Source organism: Pygocentrus nattereri, chromosome 24 (assembly GCF_015220715.1).
Source record: "Pygocentrus nattereri isolate fPygNat1 chromosome 24, fPygNat1.pri, whole genome shotgun sequence".
Lineage (NCBI taxonomy): Eukaryota > Metazoa > Chordata > Actinopteri > Characiformes > Serrasalmidae > Pygocentrus > Pygocentrus nattereri.
The window spans coordinates 24,944,281-24,964,343 of NC_051234.1; the positions used below are offsets into that span (position 1 = coordinate 24,944,281).

At 38.0% G+C, this 20,063-nt stretch overlaps 1 protein-coding gene across 2 annotated transcripts; it reads left to right on the forward strand.

Moving 5' to 3' along the window:
• The first annotated feature begins 309 nt into the window (after positions 1 to 309).
• mtfr1 (mitochondrial fission regulator 1) lies at positions 310 to 12,029 on the forward strand. Of its 2 annotated transcripts, XM_037533819.1 has the most exons (9): positions 310 to 436; positions 902 to 1,006; positions 1,139 to 1,237; positions 3,005 to 3,038; positions 4,502 to 4,632; positions 4,762 to 4,988; positions 6,167 to 6,422; positions 7,129 to 7,297; positions 10,467 to 12,029. In XM_037533819.1, exons 3-9 carry the CDS (start codon positions 1,161 to 1,163, stop codon positions 10,512 to 10,514), a joined length of 942 nt encoding a protein of 313 aa, XP_037389716.1. In that variant the 5' UTR covers positions 310 to 436; positions 902 to 1,006; positions 1,139 to 1,160; the 3' UTR covers positions 10,515 to 12,029. The 2 variants fall into 2 exon arrangements, with proteins under 2 accessions (XP_037389716.1, XP_017572341.1); XM_017716852.2 differs by lacking the exon at positions 3,005 to 3,038.
• The last annotated feature ends 8,034 nt before the right edge of the window (positions 12,030 to 20,063 follow it).

Genomic DNA, 20,063 nt, shown 5'->3' on the forward strand with positions numbered 1-20,063 from the left:
TCAATAAGACGCTTTTACTGAAATCGAGAAATTACCTTAATTAATAAATTGGTTGGTAATCATAAAGACATTTTTATTTTTTGTTAATAGTGTAAACAAACGTTTTACACGTCTAGAATATTTGTTCTATCTAATGCACGCATGTGATGTGAGTGCAGCACTATAATTCTGTGATTGGCCCATTTGGCTGTTCGTCACTCCTTCTACACCAATGGTAAGTGTAGATATTCTGTGGCCCGCCCATTTCTGAAGGTTGTCAAATTCTATTGGGTAATGATAGGCGTGTCCTACGTTCCGCCGCCGCCAACGCACAGCTTTGGAAAACTTCGTTAGCAACGTTTACAACACAGCTAACTGGAAAAATCTCGTACGTTGGGGCTAAATGATCAGTAATAGTCTGTCTCCGATTCCACCGACCGGTCCCTATGAAATCCAGGTGAATTATCGTATCAATAAGTTAACTTTATAAGGGAACTGTTTACTGTTAAACTGTGTTTTTAAGTCTCACCATTAGCTGTTATTGCGCTAGCTAGTTAGCTACCTAGCCGGGTTGGGTAGGTTGACGTTCTGAAGTTTGGAGAAATGTCTGTCATTGCTGACCTCATGGAGTTACCAAAAGCTGTTTTGCCTATTTTTAGCCTTCTGTCTTCACGTTATGTTAAATTAACTTGTTGAAAGTCGAGTATAGATTAGTCTCATGCTTTAAGGCAGTTTATATAAGATATAAATACCTTGAAGCGAAGGAAAGAAGAATATTTTGGCAAGTTAGGTTAGGGTGCTGAGGGTGTTAACCTAGCATGTTACCAGTGGCTGTACAGGCTATTAGCTTGTGACTGACTTTCTTTGTGCAAGTTCTGTAATGAAAGCTACCACTGTCTCTCATAAATTACTCTTCCTACAGGTTGTTTAAGTGAAAATGGCCCAAAACAAGAGCACTCCTGAGATCTGTTTCAATTGAGTTGGTCTGAGAATGAGCAAGAATCATGCAAGGATAGAAATGGACCTGGTAGGTAAATCTTAATTCATGAAGTTATGTTGGTGTTGCTTCATGAGTTGGTTCTGCTTTTGGCTTAGTGTCTGTTTTAAATGCTGTGATAAAATGTAATGTGTAGATCTGATCATGACTCCCTTTGTGTAGGCTTTTGGATCAGCCAAGCCTTATGGATCATCTAGGAGTATTGTTAGAAGAATTGCCACAAACCTCCCTCTGGCACCCTGCCCTCGTGTCCACTTTCAGGTATGGTAGAAAAGATTTTCCAGTTCCGTTTCTTTACTTGTTTTTTCTCCCCCATTATTGAATGTCACACAGTGCATGCACATAACCTAGCAAAGCAAGTGCGATGCTGAATTTTCTGTGGCTGTCAAGTTTGTTTACTTTGTAAACACAGGTTTTACAGTAGTTGCATATGTTAACTCTGAGCTCACTCTGTTTTCATATTAAGTTACGGAACCTTGTGATGCATCCATGGCAAACACTTTTTTTTTTTTTGTCATTTTCGTCATTTTCAGAAGGTCTGGTGAAGGAGATTGTAGTTTTTAAAGTGTGTGGTAATAAGAGGGAATTTGTGCACTGATTTGGATGAGAACCTGACTTCTTGAACTTGATATGTGCTGTACATGTTTTAGCACAAACCAAACTAAAACTAACTAATAAAGTTTGTGGGATGCACCTTAGCAGTGAGCAATTTGATATGTCATCATTACCATTATGAATTACATCACAAAGTGCTTAAAGAGCAGCTGCATTTTTATAAAAACATAACATAATTAGTGCACTGCAGTCTGTAAAATGCTGAATAAAAATACTTTTACTTAGTGTTTAACAGCATTTTTAAAATGTGCCACTTCCTGCATTGTGTCTGTTCCAGTTTACCAAGCTTCATTTGATCAAGTGTCTTCAAGTATGATTAGTGCCTGACCAATATATTGACTGGGCAATAATATGGGCCTGTATTAACAGCATGCAGTATTATCGGTATGAGCTGAAAGTGTCATTGATAATGCACAGATCTTTCATATTTTGAAGTCACAGTCTCCACATGATGTATATGAAGATCTTGCTATGAAGTGAACTAATGAAGAATGAGAATAATAAGAGGTGATAGACAGAAAACCAGTGCAGGTCGTTCTGGGTAGCTCCAGCTCAGGGCTACAATGTATTACTTAGAGGTCCCATGTCATGATAAAACAAATTTTTCCTCTCTGCTGCAAAAACTGCCTGTTTTGATTGTTGTTTTTGTGATGTCATAAAATCCAACACATTCACATATATACACGTTTTTAGCCTACAGCAGATTAGCCCTCCCCATTCACACTGAAGTGATAAAGAGTGTTTCAGACGGATGCTTTTTGAATGAGGCACAGTACAGGGCAGCCAATCATAACAGAGATCAGTTGCATATATCAATCTTAAAGGCACAGTTTAAAAAAATGCCTGTTTAGTTCTAAAGGATAAAGAGGGTTATAAAATAATCATGTAAAGATGAGTCATGGCTGTTTTTGGTATATAAAAGTATACAAATGTCATACATGAATCACCCTCATATAAATACTAATTTAGACATTCATAATATCTACATATTTTTGTACAATATTCTATATTGCCTTCCTTATAAATGCCTCCAAAGTACCAATGTTGGCAAACAGGCATGAATTATCAACGCTAATTGTGCTCTCCTTATAATAAAACACAAGTACTGAGAAGTACTGACTACAGTATGTTCAGAGATGTATTGTGACATGATTTATATTGTCACATTTCCCCGTCCCTGTCTACTACTGTCTCTGAGTCTGACTGTCTCCGAGTCTGTCGACTGCATATCCTTATCACTTTTTCCTGTTTTGATGTCATGATCTGTGCTGACCATAAACAAAAGTAAAACATAAGGTTGTGGGGTTTCTTGCATGCTTATAATAGAATCTCTTGATGCCTAACATTTATATGAAATCTGTCATCTTGTTTTCTTACTTTGTTTTTCTCTCCTCTGTTTTGCTACCGTTCCAGCTGTTCTATCTCTAAGGAATGCAACTTTTCTGCTGTAGGTCAGTTTATTGGCTACTGTCTGACATCTTTCTTTGTTTTAACTGAAGCTTTGCAGATATACTAAATGCTTAGGCTGAATGCTCAGAAAACAAAACCTTGTCTTTTGCTTAAAGCCAGTATCTGGAATTTCAGAACAATGTCGCTGCTTCGCTGCGAGTTTTCTTGATGATGGGGTAGATAATGTTTCCCTCCTGGAACCAATAGTCAGCAACATTAACAAACTTAAATGATTTAACAACAGAATGAAAAACACTTCCAGTTTGTCTGTTGGAGATTTGAAGAAGTTACTCTAAGAAAATGGTCTTACAAATGTTATTTTAATGAAAGAATAGAGAAGACCTATATGAAAAAAAAGAATGGCTTGACATTCATGACTGTGGCTTGAACCAGCCCTTGCAGACTAATCTGATAAGCTCTATGTGTCATTCTCTGACACATTCCTATCCAAGGTAAGTTTGCCTAAAAGATCATTTGAAATAGATCATGGCAAAATGGTAGATCACATCACTTTCAGAGTTCTAATGCTCTCTGTTCAAGGCCCTTAAACGTGCTGTCCAGTGTTGAAGATGATGGTAAAGCTCCTGAGAAATCAGGAATTGCCATCCTGGTTTACGTGGCTACGTCTCCTTATAACATTTTTGTTTGGGGTGGGGTTTTACAAAAACATGGGTGTTCATTATTGCAGTGTGCAGCAAATCCTGACGTGAGTCATTTTCCCTTCTCCACTTTGACTGAATGAAAACAGCTATCAATACTACGTTATATTGTTACGTGTTTTTAGTGATATAATAAATGATATACGAAGCAGCGTAACTAATACAGTGGAGTTCCCAGTTCCAGCCGTAGGGGGGCACCATCATAATACTGAATCATAGTTTAAAAACTCTTCTAAAATATCTTATCTTGGTTATTCTGCTATGTGAATTATGTGAGTTAATGAAGGGAAAATACATGATTCCACAGTGCTGTGTTGGAAAACTGTTCAGTGCACATATTACCTAGGCCCGGCCAGGTTTAATGTATGTATATTTAACATTTATTTAGAATACATTATATTAATGCATATGAATATATTAACATGAACTTGTTGTAAAAAGAGCAGCTAAATTATTGTACATTTCATACATACATTTAATTTTCAAGAAGGCAAAGCCTAAGGGTTAGGAATATAATGATTGTGTGGACAATCGTTTTGTTTGCTTAACTTCATCAAGGAAGTTATTTAGACTTCAAAGTGAAGGTGAACCCTTAGCTAATATTACTTGTGTAACATTTGCTTTCGCTTTGCTCACTAAAGGCAAAATTAGTGTCTTGCTTTGCTTTTGTAGTTCTGACTAGGCTAAAGTGCATATGTGCTCTGTCTGCAACCAGGTGCAATATGCATGTGAAGCTTATTATACTGTTATTGTTATCATATATATTTAAAAATGTTATTTTTTTGTGTGTTTGGATCTGTAGCTCCATTCTTTCACTATTGGAGCTGGATCAGGTATCCTAGGCACTCCAGGAGGACAAAGTGGGTTTGTAGCATCATTAGCTGATGTAGGTTTGATTGACCAGGAGGAAAATGATGCGTCTGGCAGAAACAGGTAACTCTTTATTTTAAAGAGAACTAAGTGTTTTGATAGTAGTGAACAATAATAGTAATAATAATAATAATAATAATAATAACAGTAATAAACTTCTTCTCATGTCTGGTGTTTTACTGTACTCTCCAGGTTGGAAGCAGGTTCAGGGTTGGTGTTCCGGATTCAGCAGCGGCCGACACTCCGACGGCAGCGCTCCTTACCCAGCATGCACCGGCCACAGCTTGCCCCACAGAGCCAAACAGTGGTCAATGAGGAGGCCATTCAGAAGATCAGTGCTCTAGAGAGTGAGCTGGCCAAACTGCGAGTCCAGATTGCTCAAATTGTACAGGCCCAGGAGCTGAGCGCACACGCTGGAGGTAAGAGCAGCTTCATGGGGTTAACAGAGTTAAAATATGTTTAGGGCTATCAGTATCAAGTCTATAATATTCGTAATACTAAGTTATTTTGGTGAAGATGTGAGTAACCTGAGGCCATACAATAAAAATGATCCCAGAATATTTTATTGAGAAAAAGATAAACCTTTACAAGATCTTCATTACATTCATTAATACATTATGAGGCAAAAATACATTTTCCTGTAAGAGAGACCAGTAATATAATTTAAAATAGGCATCATCATACAAACAAATCATTTCCAAGTACGGATACAAATTTTGACAGATTCTTTGACTGATAACTATCCATTATTAGTGTGTGATTAATCGTTAACCCATTAAAACATCTCACACAGCACTGTTTTATATACACAAGGATTTAGGCTTTATTGAATGAAGAAACACAGCCTGACGTAACAGATATGACAGTAATGTAATATACTTTCTTACATTTACCTCATAACATTAGTCGAAATTAAAGAACCTATATGACTGAACAAGGCTGACTTGAAGTCCATACGCATATTTTAATCAACCTAAAGTCAGCAGCTCTCAACTTTTAAGCTTTTTCATCATGGGACTAACCACATAGACTTAACTTTAGCTAACAGACACATGTGCAGGCTGTAGCTTAAGGCTACACTCAACAAGCAAAATGAACATGAAAGAAAAAAAAAGTTGCAACCTACCTTGGCACTGTGTCATGTGACTAAATATCCTAGTTGCAGTAGTGCACTAGTCTGTAAAGCCCAGAGTTCACTAAATATGGCTACTGAAGAGTTGTCCTGCACTCTCATGTGTAGAATTAAAAAAGGTTGAAGGAAAAACTGCCTTTTCAAATATCTGTTACCTGAAATTGAATGAACTTTTTAACAGAAAGCATTTATCTCTTTGTTAGTCAACATCCCTGTTTTCATTCCATCAAGATAATAAATTTCAACCCATATTTCTTTTTTAAAAACTGTATAATGAGTTTAACTGAATAATTGTGATGGCCAAAAAAAAAAATAGATGTTTGACCAATGTTTTTCTAATTTGAGGGTCACCTCTGTACTTCGTGAATAATTGTTTTCTTTTGCCAAACAGCTGTGCATAAGTTTTTGACTGTCTCACATGCTTGTCCATACATGAAGTTCTTGTCTATCCTTTAATGACCTCAGCTCCAGCACCAGGTGTTCCTTCTGCACCCTCAGCACCTCCTCCTCCACCCCCACCTCCTCCTCCACCACCACCACCACCACCACCGTGCCCCGGCATGCAGAGGAGCATCTCTGCCATTGACCTCATTAAACAGCGGCGCAGTAAGAAGGCTGACCAGCAGACAGTTGTGGACCTGGGACCAAAGCAGCCAGAGATACCAAATATGTTAGATGTGCTCAAAGACATGGGAAAAGTGAAGCTGCGCTCTGTTAAGAAGTGCGTATGAACATAGTTCATTTACTTTTTATGTGCATCCTGCTGTGACTAAGATAATAGGACTTGCTGAGTCAAACGATGTTGAATCTGATTCATTTTTTGCACCTACACTATAAGCAAGATTTATTTAGTAGAGCATGCCAGTTCAGTCAGTTGACAAAAGGTACAAAAAATTAAATTTTTAGATCAATAGCTGATTTCAGCTTCATGAGCCATCCTTTGACATTGATGGCCCTCTGATTACCTGCCCTAACAATCTCCAAGTAAGCTGTCAGACAATTGTTTATGCTACCTCACGTTCTGATATCTTGAAGATACGCCCACACAACAGTCAAAACAGCGTATCTACAGTTCTTGATGTATTGTCTACACCTTCTTTTTTGTTTTAGTTTCAATACACAGCATGAAATGCTTAATGGTTGCTTTTCAACCTTTTGATAGGTGCTCAAGATGCACACATTGTTTTGAATGTGAAACACTCTATAGAGGTCTTGTATGACAACAGTGAGCATATTTTACATATATCTTCATATATCAAACGGATAAGTTTTACAGTATAGTGGGAACATGTAAGTTGTGCATGACCATGGCCAGTTCAAATGTGCAATGTGAGTTATCACTAAAGTACATAAGTTCAAAAATTGTACAGTGGATGTCTGGCTTCAGAGTCCAGAACCTCATTCATGTGTTTGGTTCTCTGCTGCAGTCGCCCTGAGGAAGGCCACTCTAAAGCCAGTGAACCTGCTGACCCTGCTACTCTCATTGCTGAGGCACTTAAGCGCAAGTTTGCACATCGTTATCGCAGTGACAGTGAGTGCGAAAGCAACTTCAGCTTGCCTTCTCAGGAGTCAAAACCCCACTCAGAGGCTCCAATGGTAAGACCACCTTCCAAATCCTGAGAGATATTGACTAACTGCAAAAAAAAATGTTGATTTCCGAAATAATTCATCAAACACATTTGTGCACATGCAGATGTATGAAATGTATAAGATATCAGATTAATGCTACACATGTGCTGAATAACTTGATTTTTGGATCTCTGTCTTAATTACTGGATTTTTTTGTTGAAATTCAGTAATGCTGATTAGCCCATAGAAGATGTAGTTTTTGAAATTTGATGTAAAAACACAATTCTAACTACAAAGGGCCTGTTCAACTGAATGAACCCAGCGTAACTAAAATTAATTCTTTTTAATATCCATTCAGCAAATTAAGTATACAATGCATGCAAATATTTTGCCACCCCTGGACAAATTACATATTTTGTTAATCTTTGAAGTGAAAACAAGTAAACAACATCTGCAGCAAATTATTACAGAAATACTTTTTTTTCTAAAGATTAATGCACAGTCACTGTTTTTGATGAAATAGAAATTGTGGCATGTGCAAAAGTTTGGATACCCTACTAAGTTAGTACTTAGTAACTTTTTGTGGCCAGCTTGGAGTCTTTCTATTTTTGTTCTACAAATTATTACTCATTACCTCTTAAAACGGTTCTGATATTCTTCTGCCATTTGCATGCAGAGCATGTCAAAGATCAACTCACAATTTTTTTTTTTGTGATCTCTAAGTCGGTTCTGTAACAACCATTCCAAAAACCTCTGCTTGCATTTCTTGAAGTGGTTCATGGTAAATTCTGTCGTATGTTTTGAATCATGGTCTAGTAGAAGCCAACCTCTTTTCACTTCCAGGTTCTTGACTGACTTAATCACATTTATTTCCAGAAAGCCATTCTTCTGTTTACCTGTACAATGTTTCCTGTGCTACAGATTTCATTATAACCCCACAGCATAATGGATCCACCTCCAACAGCTAGCAAGGTGTTCTTTTCATCAGCTGCTGCTTTTTTCCTTCAAACCTATTTTTGGTCATTGTGACAATCTTTTGTGAAGCCTTTAGAATTTTCTATATTTCTGCATAAATATGACCTAAAACATCAGATTGTCACACAAGTCCTGAAACTAGATAAAGAGAACCCAGTTAAAGAAATGATACAAAAATATACTTGGTCATTTGTTTATTGATGAAAATGATTACATATTTTTGTGTGGCAAAAGTATGTGAACCTGTAGGATTAGCAGTTAATTTGAAGGTGAAATTAGAGTCAGGTGTTTTCAGTCAATGGGATGACAATCAGGTGTGAGTGGGCACCCTGTTTTATTTAAAGAACAGGTATCTATCAAAGTCTGCTCTTCACAACACATGTTTATAGAAGTTTATCATGGCCTGAGCAAAGGAGATTTCTGAGAACCTCTGAAAATGAGTTGTTGATGCTCATCAGGCTGGAAAAGGTTACAAAACCATCTCTAAAGAGTTTGGACTCCACCAATCCATAGTCAGACAGATTGTGTACAAATGGAAGAAATTCAAGATCATCATTTCCCTCCCCAGGAGTAGTCAACCAACAAAGATCACTCCAAGAGCAAGGCATGTAATAGTCGTCAAGGTCACAAAGGACCCCAGGGTAACTTCTAAGCAACTGAGGGCCTCTCTCACATTGGCTAATGCTAATGTTCATGAGTCCACCATCAGGAGAACACTGAACAACAATGGTGCGCATGGCAGAGTTGCAAGGAGAAAGCCACTGCTCTCCAAAAAGAACATTGCTGCTCGTCTGCAGTTTGCTAAAGATCACATGGACAAGCCAGAAGGCTATTGGAAGAATGTTTTGTGGACAGATGAGACCAAAATAGAACTTTTTGGTTTAAATGAAAAGCATTATGTTTGGAGAAAGGAAAACACTGCATTCCTGTTTAAGAATCTTATCCCATCTGTGAAACATGGTGGTGGTAGCATCATGGTTTGGGCCTGTTTTGCTGCATCTGGGCCAGAACGGCTTGCCATCATTGATGGAACAATGGATTCTGAATTATATCAGAGAATTCTAAACGAAAATGTCATGAACAGAATCTCAAGAGAATGTGGGTCATGCAGCAAGACAACAACCCTAATCACACAAGTCATTCTACCAAAGAATAGTTAAAGAATAATAAAGATAATGTTTTTGAATGGTCAAGTCAAAGTCCTGACCTTAATCCCACCTGAAGTGAGCAGTTAATGTGAGGAACCCCACCAACATCCCAGAGTTGAAGCTGTTCTGTATGGAGGAATGGGCTAAAATTCCTCCAAGCCGGTGTGCAGGACAGATCAACAATTACTGGAAATGTTTAGTTGCAGTTATTGCTGCACACGGGGGTCACACCAGATACTGAAAGCAAAGGTTCACATACTTTTGCCATTCACAAATATGTAAAATTGGATCATTTTCCTCAATAAACAAACGACTGGGTATAATATTTTTGCGTCATTTATTTAACTGCGTTCTCTTTATCTACTTTTAGGACCGAGGTATGAAAATCTGATGATGTTTTAGGTCATATTTATGCAGAAATATAGAAAATTCTAAAGGCTTCACAAACTTTCAAGCACCACTGTATAAAGCACTGTATAATGTGCTTTAAAATTTGCTAAAATTGTTTACTTCTTTTCACCTCAGAAATAAACAATATGTAATTTGGCCCAAACGTTTACATACAACTATAGGTCTTGCCTAAAGCTAATATGGCTAGGTAAAAGGGCTTGTTCGATGAATGCTTTTCATGTGGTAAAAGACTTATTGCTGACAATTACATTATGATGGAAAGTGATCTGGATATTGTCCGTTTTTACAGAATACTAATCTGCTGCATGTTTCATTACAAAGAAAGCAGAACTGCTTCTGTTTAATTGGATTTAGTGCAGTACAGTATGTGAAATGTTAAATAAAAAGAATTATACCCAGAGTGTTTGACTAGTAGTGCACAGTGCCTGTGTGTCAAAATATTGTGATACATGTTGTGTAATGCTACAACATTAAGTACTGTGAATATTTTCACCACATCACCCAATTCCAAAGGTGTCTTGTGCCGAGACGAATGCGCATGAACATAGTCAATGTGTTGGCTGTAAATAGTTTTTTTTAACCTGTATACCAAAGCTATTCATTTGCCTGAGCACTGTTCGCGTTTCATCTCCTATACAACTCTTGTTCTGTTTGCTCTACAGTTTGGACAGCACATGTTGAAATCGACTGGAAAGAGAAACCTCTTCTGATAGTGAACTTGTAAGCTGCTATACCGGACGCCAGCATTGCTCACCAACAGGCCTTCTCCACTGAACTGTAGGAGTGTCTAGTGTGTAAATAGGAACAGATACATAACTGCAGGAACACTAAGCGGCCAGTCAGGTTTTCTACTGTTGGCACAACCAGCATAGTACATCTGTGTAATCAGTGGGTATTACGCCTTCAAAAAGAAGGTCATGTCTTTGTGTACCAGTTCATTGTTGTACATTTACTTATTTATGCCAAGTCTTTCCAACAATGTAAGCCTAAACCAAGAGTGTTAGATTAAATTTTTGTTTTTATGTACTTTTGTTTTTAAGCTTATTTGTGTCTTAAAATGGATCTGGTCAAATTCACGGATATAATCCAGGTCAGAGGCTATATATGAGAAGTGCTGTCTGTATATATGATTGTGCTGTCAGACATGCTTTATATATATAAATACGCAAAACACTATAGAATATGTTGCCTCTTGATTTAGTTATGTGGCAAAGAATGAGCACTTTTCCCGCTTTTTTGCTTGCTTGCTGTAGTTCAGAGCCATTTGTAAGATCATGTTAGTGTTAATTTATGTTGGGAGGTTTATTTGCATTTTTTTTATAGATATTAGTCCTTAATCTTCTATTAGGATGTCACTTGAATTATGTAGCTGCTTGTTTCAAGAGAAGATTCTCACATGCCGTTACGAATCAGGATGATTCTTTTACTCATCACACGTCTGTAATGTCTGCTTATACCTCAGCAACAATTTGACTTGATAAGACTCTCTTTTTCAGTATAGCTAGCGTGCAAATATTTAAGATGTTCAGGTCTATTGCATTTAGTTTCATTAAAATTGGCTGACATGTTATTGGTCAAGCAGTTCAATTGTTGTGGCTGCTATCATCCCCATCGTATGTACCTCCACGTTTTGTTCAGCTAACCAGTAAACTTGGTAAAGTTATTTATACTATACTGGTATTAGTTAGCATTAACTGTTTTAGCATAACAGTGACAGAATAAACCTCTACACTGAACCTCTTTATGTACACAAAATTCAAGGTTACTAACTGCAGTATAGCTTAATGGAGTGTTAAACTAATTGGTACAAGCTGAATGATTTGTGTAACACTATAAAACATCTTGCTGTAGAATGTGTTTTGTACTTTATTACATTGACCATTCGTTAAGCTAAACTGATAAACACAGAGGAGCATTAAGGGAAATTAATTGTTGGCTTAAATGTATGTCGAATGTGTATAACCAACATTACACTGACAGGTACATTCCATGTTACATAATGCTGTCAGACTGGAAGATTTTTTTTTGTTTCCTGAATAAACTTAATGAATGTTTGTTTGTGAACTGAAACGTTATTTTTAAACCGCTAAGCGAGTGAGAGGCTGTACAGCTGTATCAGTTGCCTATTTTGTTACTCTTATTGTGTGCACATATTGAAGATGTTCAGGTTTATTGTAATCATTGTCATTAAAATTGGCCAACATGTTGTTGGTCAAGCAGTTCAATTGTTGCCTGTGCCCATTTTATGTACCTCAAAGTTTTTGCTGACCAACAAACTAGGTAAAGTTATTTATGCTATGCTGGAGCTGGACTGAAGGCCTGAACTGTCAGATTAACGTGTGTGTGTGTGTGTGTGTGTGTGTGTGAGAACCACTAGCGAACCATCAGGGCCTTCTAGTCTTTCAGAGAAAGCCTTTTGATTTCTGTGAAAAAATGTATTTATTTGCTTAAAAACCTGTATGCTTTTTTTACATTTAATAGAACAATCATGCTTGTGTTTAACTTGCAAGTACTCTAGCAATATCCTTACTTTGTAGTTTTAAAATGTTAAAATATTGAAATGCCCAACAGAAAATGCTAAATTCTGACAATAGTGTGAGTCTTTGTATTTTGTGAAAGATTTGTTAGACTTGGTGAATGTCTGAAGATTTAAGAAAAGCAGGACACTTTAAAAGCGGTTGTATATCAGCCCTTTTAGCTTTTGAATGCGTCCGTGAAGCAAAAGGACTGTTTAGTTCTGCCTGTTAGCTGCGCCTGTTGCATAGGCTCTGGTTATTTCAATGGTTATGCTAGCCTGAGGTGTCAGAATACAACTGCTACACCATTTAAGTTGGAACAGGATAATTCGTATAAGAAGCTGTTGGAAGAAAGAAGCTGATTTCAGCTTCTTTGGGGGGGAAAAAAGGGATTAAAAGAAAACTGCTTGCTCCGTTTCTGCTTGACAGGTGAGTAATGTTAACTTAATTTAAACATATTTTCCACCATTTTTAAAAACTTTCTTCAACATGTAAACAAAGCCACTGCATGATTCCATATGAATTGTGCCCTAAAACATATTTTTTAAACTCCACTCATTGTGGAGAGGTAAATAAAATGTTGACATTTGTGTTGTAGACATTGTGACCCTTGTTTCCCTCTTCTCACTTTCCCTTGATCAGTAGGTTTCTCTATAGTGAGACATTTTCACATTAAACCACTCTGAATGACTCTGTCCTAATGATTGAATTACGCAGGTGGAGTTCCCTGTTAAAGGCCAAGCTAGCAAAGCAATTTGCTGTGTTCAGAATACTTCACTCTACCAGCAACAATCCACACTACACCCTGTCAGCAAAAATCTTTGTAGTTCACTACAGTGAAAATAAAACAACATGGTCATTTCATACACAACACCCCAACCTAACATAGTAACTGCTAAACAGAAGGAAAAACCTCCAGCAGGCAAAGCAGCTAGGACCGTAGGGTAAAGAAATGGACCACAGTTGGACCAATTTTGTCCTAAAAAGTCAGAATAAACAAAATTGCTTGTTCTCCAATACACAGTAAAAATGGTTCGTCAGATCAACCTAAAAATTACTTAATGTGTTAATGAAATTGCTTGTTGCTACATCATTTTACACAGGTAGGTGAATGTAGTGTTAGGAGTATTGCCCAAGGACTCTTAATGGTGTGGTGTAGGGTGCATACCTAGGCAGGGAACTGAACCTCAGTCTGTAGTGTAGAAGGCAGTGGTGTTACCCACTACTCTATACCAACCACTGCCCTTTACATCAATGGGTCAAAAAATTGGGGTGCAACAACCAAACCTGGCTTGCTTTTGGGCCATTATTCCTTGTGTTATGTGGACCACAAGCTGGATGTGGCTCAGGTTTGTGGCCATATCAATGTTGCTGTCTGGCTAGGACCATATTGTATTTTCCAAGCCTCAGTCATAACTGGCTGCTCCAGTGATTCTCAAAACATCTTGAGTACCATATTTTCACATCATTGGTCTTATCTTTGGTTGTTAGAAAGTTTGTAAAATGTAGGGTCACCTCACGGCAGTTCTAGCAGGGTAAGACCAGGAAATGCTCATGAACAGAATGACATGAAAAGAAAGTACTGAAATGAACTAAAAAGCCATGCAATTTTTGGTTAATTTTCTGTTACCAAAAAAAAAAATAATAATAATAATAAACTGGCTCTGAATACACTGAATGATAGTATAAATACTCTAACCAGAACTAAGAATCACAGACAAGGCTAAACATAAAGGATGTTACGCTTCCTTGAATTTATGGTGCCATTCTAGCCACACTATATTTCCAAAAGTATTTCCTCGTCTGCCTCCACACGCATATGAACTTGAGTGACATCCCATTCTTAATCCATAGGGTTTAATATGATGTCGGCACACCCTTTGCATCTATAACAGCTTCAACTCTTCTGGGAAGGCTTTCCACAAACTTTAGGAGCGTGTTTATACAACCCCAATTCCAATGAATTTGGGACGTTGTGTAAAACATAAATAAAAACAGAATACGATGATCTGCAAATCCTTTTCAACCTATATTCAAGTGAATGCACTTCAAAGACAAGATATTTAATGTTCAAACGTGCCTGCAACACGTTCCAAAGAAGTTGGGACAGGGGCAACAAAAGACTGGGAAAGTTGAGGAATGCTCAAAAAACATTCCACAGGTGAACAGGTTAATTGGAAATAGGTGAGTGTCATGATTGGGTATAAAGGGAGCATCCCTGAAAGGCCAAAGAGGAAAAGGACTGTCCGGATTGTTATCAGCGCAAAATTGAAAAGCCAGTGTCTCTGATGGTGTGGGGGTGTGTTAGTGGCCATGGCATGGGTAACTTGCACATCTGTGAAGGCACCATTAATGCTGAAAGGTACATACAGGTTTTGGAGCAACATATGCTGCCATCCAAGCAGCGTCTTTTTCAGGGACGTCCTGCTTATTTCAGCAAGACAATGCCAAGCCACATTCTGCACGTGTTACAACAGCGTGGCTTTGTAGTAAAAGAGTGCAGGTACTAGACTGGCCTGCCTGCAGTCCAGACCTGTCTCCTATTGAAAATGTGTGGTGCATTATGAAGCACAAAATACGACAACGGAGACCCCGGACTGTTGAGCAACTGAAGTTGTACAGCAAACAAGAATGGAAAAGAATTCCACCAACAAAGCTTCAGCAATTAGTGTCTCAGTTCCCAAATGCTTATTGATTGTTGTTAAAAGGAAAGGTGATGTAACACAGTGGTAAACATGCCCCTGTCCCAACTTCTTTGGAATGTATTGCAGGCATCAAATTCAAAATGAGTGAATATTTGCAAAAAACAATAAAGTTTATCCGTTTGAACATTAAATATCTTGTCATTGTAGTGTATTTAATTAAATATAGGTTGAAAATGATTTGCAAATCATCGTATTCTGTTTTTATTTATGTTTTACACAATGTCCCAACTTCATTGGAATTGGGGATGTAGGAATTTTTGACCATTCTTCCAGAAGCGCATTTATGAGGTCAGACATGGTTGTTGGACGAGAAGGCCTGGCTCTGGACTCTGAGCAGGCCAGTCAAGTTCTTCCACACCAAACTCGCTCATCTATGTCTTCATGGAACTTGCTTTGTGCACTGGTGCATAGTCATGTTGGTATAAGAAGGGGCCGTCCCCGAACTGTTCCCACAAAGTTGGGAGCGTGAAATTGTCCAAAATCTCTTGGTCTGCTGAAGCATTAAGAGTTCCTTTCACTGGAACTAAGGGGTGGAGCCCAACTCCTGAAAAACAACCCCACACCATAATCCCCCCTTCTACAAACTTTACACTTGGTACAATGCAGTCGGACAAGTATTGTTCTCCTGGCAACTACCAAACTCAGACTCATCCATCGGATTGCCAGGCGAAGAAGCGTGATTCGTCACTCCAGAGAACACGTTCTCCACTGCTCTAGAGTCCAGTGGCGGCGCTTTACACCACTGCATTCCACGCTTTGCATTGCGCTTGGTGATGTAAGGCTTGGATGCAGCTGCTCAGCCATGGAAACCCATTCCATGAAGCTCTGTATGCTGTTCTTGAGCTGATCTGAAGGCCCATGAAGTTTGGAGGTCGGGAGCGATTGACTTTGCAGAAAGTTGGTGACCTCTACGCGCTATGCGCCTCAGCATCCGCTGGCCTCACCGTACGTGGCCTACCACTTCATGGCTGAGTGTCTGTCGCTCCCAATCACTTCCACTTTGTTATAATACCACTGACAGTTGACTGTAGAATATTTAGTAGCGAGGAAATTTCACAACTGGACTTGATGCACAGGTGGGATCCTATCAAGGTACCACTCTGGAATTCACTGAGCTCCTGAGAGCGACCCATTCTTTCACTAATGTTTGTAGAAGCAGTCTGCATGCCTAGGTGCTTGGTTTATACACCTGTGGCTATGGAAGTGATTGAAACACCTGAATTCAATCATTTGGATTCAATCACAAATGTCTCTGGAAGAAAAACACTTTTACAAAAACATTATAACACAAGCTTCGTTTAAGGTTTATCCTCTAAAAGTGAAAGAGAAATAGGAAGAGTTTTAGACTCATACTGGGGAGCTTAAGCAATGTTGTAGTCTGGTTTACTTTCTGATCAACTGCCTCAGATCTTCACCTTAACAGGATGACGATTGTGAAAGCGTAAGTTACACCATATGCTTACAACCATTTCTGTTAAATCCTATGACTTTCCAGCTTGATTCTCTTGAGTGAAACTGGTTTATCATATTGTGTTCAGCAAGTTCATTTTTGTGGAATATTAATAGATATGTTAAAAACAGGATTACAGTGTGCACACTTCACTGAAACATATATGGATAATACATATACTTATATAATACTTATTTCTAAATAACAGTTCATCTGAAGCATTACAGATTTGGTGCATTACCTTGTTGTTTTCTCTAAAAGTTCCCCTAACTGTATTGCATTTAAAGGTACAAACTAGCGCTAGAAGAAATGTTTCCATCGTATTGTCAAGCACAGAAATTCAAGATGTAATAATAATGTAATAAATGTCTGTGTATCTGATATATCTTCCAGTTTTTTGAAGTTTAACTGCATTGGCTTAGCGTACCTGCATTAGGGTTCTAAGGAAGAACTGGACAGTCAGGAACAGCAAGCTTTTTTCACGCTCCTTTGATCATAAAATAATTTTATGGTACGGATGAAATGAGCAGAGGCCACGTACGTTTAGTTCTTTACTATTTTATTCTCCATTTCCTGTTTATAAATGAAAAGATGCATCATGGAAAGATGCTTACTGCAGATATACGATGCTGTAAAATATTCCCAATAATAAACAAATAGCCTTTAGTTGTGTGTGCAATTTAAGAGTTATTTGAGTATTGTGTAACAGACAGAGACCACCCTCCATTTATTTAATTTCCACTCAAGACAGTCATTAAATACAAGTTATTCATTTTTCAGGACATATTTTTAAAGAGGTTAGATCTAAAATATTTCATTTGCATTATGACAGATAAAGTCCGAGGAAAATAAGTGGAAAAACAGTATACCTGTGTTGAAAAAACGATTAAAAGATGCAAAGAAAATAGGACCCATAGCAACCATGCAAGACCTGGCTGACCACCAAAACTGACACCATCAGATGAACAGCACTTCACTTTTGAGCAAGAGGAGAAAATCAAGCTACTTGACATCTGAAAACATCTATTTTTTCTGTCCATCTTGCCACTGTGAGAAGACAACTCAGGACACTGTGGTGGTCCTGCAGGGGTCTAGAGTACTGAAGAACAGAGTAAAAGGGGGATAACAAAGTGTTCAGGAAAAAAGATGGACTGCAGTCTGTAACTGTAGAACTACAAAGTGCAGCTATATTGTTAGTGGAGATGAAATGGTCAATGAGTGCAGACACAAGGTATGTGTACTTAATGAAGTGGCTGCTCAGTGTATTTAGCACTCAATATTGTAAAACTTGCATGTGACATGAGTGTTTTGGTTCCCTCAATTGCCAGGCCCTCAGATATTTCCCCATCCCTACGCTCCATTTCTGCCTCTACAGTAAAACTATGTGTCCACAGGTCTGGAGTAAACATCAATATGTTTGGTACGACTGTGACCATAGAAAGCATAGCCATCCCTACAACTGCTCTTGCAATACTTGCTGCTGCTGCTGTTATATTCATATTCCTACAGAACAGGACAGGTTAGAATGAAATGTATTATGAAGTTAAACAGTAAATTGTTATATCTTTATTAATATCTATCACTTGAAGTTAGTATGCACCATGTTCATTTTCACCGGCACATCCATCTCCATGTTCAATTTCATCTACAACTTCAGGTCCATCCCCACCTCCAACTATACCTCCACCTCTACCTCCACGTCCACACCCTTTTGCACAGATGCATCCCAGGGCAGCAGATGGGCAAAAGGAGCAGAACCAATGGCCTAAACAACCAGAGGGGCTAACTGGACTCCCAAAAAAGCTGAACCAGTTGGTAGAGAGCACTAGAAGAGCCCGACACTAGACACTAATTTAGTTTTTACATAGACTTTTAATTTAATATTTCATTTCTTCTTTTTTAAATGTATTGTTTGAATCATGTTTAGAAGTTCAATTCTCCATCTTTTGAATTATCTTTGTATTTTCTCATTTGTAAAGCACTTTACCAAAGTGTACGAACGGTGCTATATAAATAAACTTGCAACACACAAAAAACAGACAACCTGTGACAAGAGCGTCCTTATGAATGCTGTAAAAGTGAAATGAAACACAGGAGTAGTTGTGACTTCACATCTTTACGTTAACAGGATGTCTTTGACTACGTAAGTTACACCATATTCTGTTATACTCTATGAAATGGATCAGCTAGATCACTTAAGTTTGAATATTTTGGGTGAAACTGGTTCATTTTAGTGTTCAGGGTAAGTTGAGCTTTTGGATTATAGAAGGGTATGTTAATGATAAGACACTTTAATAACACTTTGGAATTTAAATATGGAATTTATTGATTGAAAGTTCATTTGTTGTCCTTAGCCAGCAGTTAAAAAGACACCTTAAAATATCTTGCAAACACATTTTTATATTACAATTTTGTCTTTTGTTCCCCCTGTCCCAACTTCTTTGGAACGTGTTGCAGGCATCAAATTCAAAATGAGTGAATATTTGCAAAAAACAAAGTTTATCCGTTTGAACATTAAATATCTTGTCTTTGTAGTGTATTCAATTGAATATAGGTTGAAAGGGATTTCAAATCATTGTATTCTGTTCTTATTTATGTTTTACACAACATCCCAACTTCATTGGAATTGGGGTTGTACTGCTACACTTTTTAGTCTGATAGCGTAAGTGTTATGGATGCTACCAGGAAGCCTGAACTGAAAGTTGATAGGTGTACCAATAATAACTAGAGGTGGTGAGACTTTCTCAGAGTTTTGCAAATGGTCAATTCCCACACCTTCATCTTTTATCTCTACACTCTCTGTATTACTGCATGATCAAATCTCCATTTCTCTCTCTACAATAAAACCACGTGTAAAATTCACAGGACTGGAGTTACCTTCACTGGCTCAACTGTGAACATAAGCAGCATATCTCTGTCCAGAACTGCCCTTGCAATGCTTCTTGTTGTCATCACACACAACAGGATGGGTAAGAATGCAGTTTAATATTCAATTAAATATGAATACCTAATGCTGAAATGTAATATCTTCATGATGAATAAGTCATGCTTAAGTAATGCTAAACATAGAACTTAAATGAATGGTTTGGCAAAAAAAACCTCACATCTACACACTTTTCACAGATGTAGTCAATCAACCAAGACATGTCTGGTGTCCAAATTTGCTTCATCAGTTTAGTGCTGGAGCTGTGAGGCTAATGATGCTAACAAACACAAAGGCAATAGTCACTAAACCAATTCATGTTCCTCATGCCAGAAAATTAGAAACGTACTACAATCTGTGCCTTTAGACCTGTGGATTTTGCCAGAGACCCTCTGGCAGTGAATACAGATGGATTTTGCTGGCCCACTGGAGGACAGGATGTTTTTGGTTGTTCATCTGTTTTGGTTTGGTTGTTCACCATTAAAGGCATCTCATGGCCAAGTTCTCTCAGCCAATGTCTGAATAGCCTTTCTGCTTTCACATCAAAAGACCACCACCACACCCACACTGCTTCTATGTGCAGGTGTGAGGCAGGCAAACTTCTCTGTGTGGAGCTGAGTCCGAAGCTTTTCTGTCAACTCGTGTCGAACTGGAGAATCAATTAT

Coding starts and splice junctions, on each gene's coding strand:
- mtfr1 (XM_017716852.2), top strand. CDS start 971: ATGAGCAAGAATCATGCAAGGATAGAAATGGACCTG. Junction 1,007..1,138: donor CAAGGATAGAAATGGACCTG/GTAGGTAAATCT, acceptor CCCTTTGTGTAG/GCTTTTGGATCAGCCAAGCC. Junction 4,633..4,761: donor GATGCGTCTGGCAGAAACAG/GTAACTCTTTAT, acceptor TGTACTCTCCAG/GTTGGAAGCAGGTTCAGGGT.